Source organism: Pteropus alecto, unplaced genomic scaffold (genome assembly GCF_000325575.1).
Source record: "Pteropus alecto unplaced genomic scaffold, ASM32557v1 scaffold164, whole genome shotgun sequence".
Lineage (NCBI taxonomy): Eukaryota > Metazoa > Chordata > Mammalia > Chiroptera > Pteropodidae > Pteropus > Pteropus alecto.
The window spans coordinates 1,808,744-1,814,494 of NW_006439568.1; the positions used below are offsets into that span (position 1 = coordinate 1,808,744).

General features: G+C 38.3%; 1 protein-coding gene across 7 annotated transcripts in view; it reads left to right on the plus strand.

The window, feature by feature from the left end:
* TFG (TRK-fused gene) overlaps positions 1-5,751 on the plus strand; it is a 36,956-nt gene that overhangs the window by 285 nt on the left and 30,920 nt on the right. For all 7 annotated transcript variants that reach the window (XM_006916554.3, XM_006916553.2, XM_025050098.1 and 4 more), the window contains exon 2: positions 4,215-4,446. In XM_006916554.3, coding sequence (XP_006916616.1) covers positions 4,263-4,446 — 184 coding nt within the window. In that variant the 5' untranslated portion in view covers positions 4,215-4,262. The remainder of the gene's footprint in view (positions 1-4,214; positions 4,447-5,751) is intronic.

Consider the following 5,751-nt stretch of genomic DNA (forward strand, 5'->3'; position numbering starts at 1 on the left):
ACAAGGCGGGCGGGAGACGAGGAAGCGCCGGGAGGGCCTCATTCGAACCCGCGGGCACCGTGCGGGTGGGGACGGAGAGACCGTGGGAAGGGGCTGGAGGCCGGGAGGAGGGAGGCCGGGTGCAGCCTCTCGTGAGGGAGAAGATTCAGAGGGGGAGGGGAGAACACAAGGGGAGAGAGGGGTCCCACAGGCTACCTACGGAGGCTAGAAGGCGGGCCTTAGGAGGCTTTGCGGGGAGTTTGGGCCAGCAAGTGCTCTCGCGCTTACTCCGCCTGGCTCCGAGGAGTCGAACTGCCCGAGGGAGAGGAGAGGTGATTTGGGAGGCCTGGGAGTGGTCGAGCGCTTAACCGCAGGAGGAGATTGTAAGGGTGAGAGAGTGGAGAATTGCGCCTCTGGGAATTAATTGATTGGGGTCACTTAAGAGGAACCTCGTTCCTTGGCTGTGTCATCGCCGTCTGGAGGCCCAACCCAGTTTTGTAAAGAGGATGATAGCTAACTCTCGAGTTTGCTAAGCACTGTACGACGTATTTTAGATGCACGATGTCATTTAATCATAAGGATCCTTCCAAACTTAGATATGATTATGATGCCGAAAGACTGCTAGTGTGAATGTTTCCTGTCTTACTATATTGCATTTGGTCGGGCAGAATTGGAGGCTCCTTGCTTTCTTTGGAATAGGGTTGATTTTTGCTTCGACTTTATTAACAGAAGTTAGTTGCTTAATCACACCTCTCTGAATTTGAGCGGGGCTCTACCCACAGAGTTAGTGGAGCTGGAGATTTGGCTGCAAAAAATATCTAGATCTTGGTTCATGAGGCAGGCTTCCTAGGTATCCTTGGGCATGTCGCTTTATTCTCTAGTGCTGAGAACAGTTCCTGTTGGAAGATTTTATAAGCTGTGTCATTTGTCCTTGGGCATGCCACTTTATTCTCTGGTGCCGAGAACAGTGTTCCTGTTGGAAGATTTCATAAACTGTCATTTCTGGACATTAGAGGGAGTGGGGCAAGGGCAAGATGGGAGAAGAAAATGCTGTAAAGATCTCACCAGCAATCCTGGGAACTAGTAGCTAGAGAAAAAGAGGACTTGAATTCTGTTACATAAAAAAGTGTGGAGATGAGATTTCCTGTGGAAAGGAAAATTCCGTGGTACCTCTCATTTTGTGATATTTGTGTATGCCTTGAGATGATTACATAAACTGACCACCTTTGGAAAGAATTCCTGGTCACAGGGAGTTTACAGTCCATGCGAAACACCAAGGAATAAGTGAATTTGCAGGCTAACATGGGAGATACAAAGTGAAAGAGACTCAGTGTTTTCAGATCCATTGGTGAGCAATAGTCCCCCTACAGACAAAAGGACATACATACTATTAGTAATATTTGCTGGAAATTTCTCTTATCTAGGAATATGTCTGCTTTGGGGAGTTACATCTAGCTACATAAAGAAGGTACATCGTGAAGGTCTGACTTAGGAGCTGACCTGATAGTAGAGCATGCTTCTTCCAATTCCTTTATCAGAACTTTTTTATTCCTCATTCATCTTTTGTTCAGAGAACAAAAAAAGTGTTTACCTACTCTATGTCAGGCTTTATTCTTAGTGCTGCTGAGAATAGATAGTATCATCTGGCTGAACTTGGCTGAACTTAAGCCCTTGTCCTCAACTACATTATTGTTGATTTACACAACCTGTGAGTAGTAGAAGGTAACATTGATTTTCTGAAGTTCTTTATTACTCTCAGGCTGCAAGGCAAACAAGGTGGAATCTTCATCATCTTGTTGAAGTAATTATACTTCAGAGCTTGGCACAAGTAGGTATTGAGTAAATTTTTCCTGAATGAAGAGGGCCAGTTTGGCTAACAGGTAAAGAGGTAGTATGAAGTTTTCAGTTAATCATAGTCTTCATGAGAAGTCTATTGTGAGAATTTGCAAATAAAATAGTATTCTTTTTTTACATTAAGACAAGCACAGCATCAAAATCATGGAACACAACCCACTCTGTTATAAACTGACCTTAGAGTGTCAGATTCAGTATTTAATGCTTCATTTATTAGAACATAATCTGTTCAAAGGAGGGTGTGGAGGTGTAGACATTTGTTTAAGAAATAGTTGGAAGGACATAGGGCATTTATATGAGAAATATTAGGGCATTTATATGTAACATTTATGAAATGAATTCGGATTCATGAATACCTCCAGTGTTTGAAGGGTTGAGATGTGTTGGGGGGCAGGTGGGGTGCTTTCACATACACAACAATAATTGTTGGAAAGTATGGAAACCAAGTATAACGTTAGTGAAATAAATTTAAGAGGAGAAAACAGAAAGCTGCCAGTAGTAAAGCATGAGGTTGAAACCAGTCTATGGCCAGTAGAAGATTATAGGGTACTTTAAACAGGCTGAGAGATCATTTGCTTAGGGCAGGAAGAGGAAGGAGTTGATGCTAGGGAAATACTCAGCTTGTTCTTGAAAAGGAGATATACAAGAGATGGTAACACATTACCTAATCACAAGCATGTTCTTTATTGTTATACAGTTAACCATTTAAATTACTAAAACTTCAAGCAGTATTTTGAATTTAGGATTACAAAGTCACTGTAAGGTGATTACACTGAATAACCTGAAATAAGATTAAAGTACAACCCACGTAAGGAGAATTCTGTCGTAAATTAGTATTTAGTGGTTAGTTCTCTGACACTCATATTTCTTAAAGGTTGCAGTCTCATCATACATACCCACTCAGGTCTGCAGAGGGGTGTGTTATGGAATATATAGAAACAGTGGTGGACAGTCTTGTTTGAAAGCTCATTTGTCCTTTCTCCTCAAGTTCCCGAAGTAGGAAAATTAGAGAAAATACTCATGAGATCTTCTTTTAGTGTTCACACTTGCATTTCTCTTCAGGGTTAGCATTTAGTTATAAGCTAATAGAGTTTGGAAGCCAGTATTTCTCCTTTTATTTAACGACTGTTGAATGACTACCATGTGCTAGGCACTGTTCTAGGCTCCGGAAATACAGTGAACAAAACCATTTACTTCCCTACTTTTTAGTGGAAACAACAGTAAAAAATTATTAAATGTTCAGTGTCTGGTATTATAAGTGCTTTGAAGAAAAATGAATCAGGGTAAGAAAGTGTTGGGGGAGCCATTTTAGATTAGATAGGGAAAACCTCAGAAATTAACATTTGAAGGATCTCAGTCATGTAAGGAATGTGAAAAGTGCTGAAGGAAAAGAGAGCAGCAAATAACCAACTCTGTTATAAAGCGACCTTAGAGTGTTAGAATCAGTACTTAATGCTCCATTTATTAGAATATAATCTGTTCAGAGAAGGGTGGGGGCGTGTAGAGACATTCGTTTAAGGAATAGTTTGAAGGACAGAGCATTTATATGAAGACTATTAGGGCATTTATATGTAATATTCATGAAATGAATTCAGATTCATGAATACCTCAAGTGTTTGAAGGGTTGAGATGTGTTGGAGTTCAGAAGGAGAACTCGAAAGTATGTATGTGGCAGGGTAGCCAGGGAGAGAAGTAGGAAATGGGGTTAAATAGCCAGGGGCCAGAGGCCAGATCATAACCTGGTTGTTCTGGCTTTTGTTAGTAGTGAGATAGAAATTCATTGGAAGATTTTGATCAGGGTGACACTAGATTTTCTTTAACAGGATAAGCCTAACGTGTTGAGAATAGATTAAAAGTGGGCAAAGGTAACTAGCAGGCAAACCAGTTAGGAGTCTTTTGCAATAATCCGGGCAAGAGATAATGTCACACTGATAGAGGTGAAAGTGCTGAAGTGATTGGATTCTAGAGGTACTTTAAAGTTAGTAGCAACTAGATTTGTTAGCAATTTGATGGTTGTAAGGTGTGAGGAAAAGAAGTTTTTTTTTTTTTAATCTTGAACAACTGGAAGGAAAGAATTGTCACTAACAGGTGAAGACTAGGAGAAACAGATTTTGAGAGACGATCAAGAGATTGTTTTTAGACATAAGAAGAAGTATAAATGGTAATTTCAGATAAGCAGTTAAAAAAGTAGATGAAATAATACTAGACAAAACTTTCTTATGAACATAATAAAGTTACCTCCAGACTATATTAACATGAACATGGTAACTTTGGAACAGTGAATCTCTTTTGATTGTCAGAATTTCTTAGATTCTAATAATAGCTTTGCTTTTCAACTTTTCAGCTATGTTTTATAGCTGTTTAATCATCAAAACCATTTTATCAGTCTTTCTCTAGAGTTATATACATATAACATCCTGGAGTCCACCATGAATGGACAGTTGGACCTTAGCGGGAAGCTAATCATCAAAGCTCAACTTGGAGAGGATATTCGACGAATACCCATTCATAATGAAGATATTACTTATGATGAATTAGTGCTAATGATGCAACGAGTTTTCAGAGGAAAACTTCTGAGTAATGATGAAGTTACAATAAAGTATAAAGATGAAGGTAAGAGTGTTTCTAAACTTAGTTTTTAAAAGCCTAAGTATTATATGTATTCTTTTGCCCATATTTCCTTGTACTATCTCAGAACAAAAATTCTATTCCCTTCCGTGGTAATTTGAGTGCCCAATTTCTTTTATTTAATGGGATGTTTATGTAGTTAGTTATAATTCTTTTATAAGTTAAAAATAGGTGATTTATCATTAGAAGGGGTTTTAAGTAGAATGATGTTACATATATTTTTTATAGGCATTTTTTTTTTTTCCCTCTTCTGCCTATGCAATTTTGGTTTCCTTTTTGCTTTTAAAACCAAACTTTCACCATATTTCCCACAGTGAAAGGGGAGTCAGTAGGTATTGAATGACAAAGGATTTCATGGTCAACTACATATGGAAAAGTTGGTTTAAACAAAGAAAAATGTGTATGTTTATTGGAGGAATTTATGCTGATGTATATTATTAGTTTACAGCATACAATATTCCCAGGCTTATTTGACTACAGTCTATTTGATGGAGATGGGTCTTAACATGAGAAATCTTTCATTAAACACACAGTGGAATTATAGTAGTAGACTATCTTTATTTCCTTTTCTTTAATTTTTTTTCTTTGTTAGCCTCTCTACTGAAATTGTACTTTTATGTGGTTACCAGTGTCCTTACAACTGAATTTATTTCCAGTCTATTTCACTTTGATCTCTATACACAGCACTGCTCTCTGTACTATCCTTTTAAATACTCTTATCCCTTAACATCTCTTATACTGTGCTGTCCCAATTTTCTTTTTACTAAAACAACTTCTTCTTTCTCTGTGTTGGCTTATAGTAATGCCAGCTGTTATAAGAGAAATTTTAAAATCTCAGTCCTTTAACACTCAAGAAATCATTTTAGCATTTCAAGTCATGTAAGGCTTCTGTCTCATCATCTTTTCTTTAAAGCCTTTTTAAAAAAATTATTTATTTTAATTAGTTCCAAGTATACAGTACATTGGTTAGACATCTATATAGTACGTAAAACAATCCCCCCAATTACTCCCTCCCTCCCCTGACCCTCCACCTAGCCAATGTATTCATACTAACTGCATTCCCTATGCCATGCTCCCCTCCTCATGACCATCCATCAGCTACTAATTTGTACTTCTTTAACTGTTCAACCCATTCTCCCAGCCTCCCACAGCCTCCTCGAAATTGTGAGTCTGTTTTTGATTAGTTCGTTCTTTTTATTCCTTAGATTCTGCACATAAGTGAAATCATATAGTACTTATCTTTCCTTGTCTGACCTAAATATCTTCTAGGTCCATCAAAGCAATATCTTT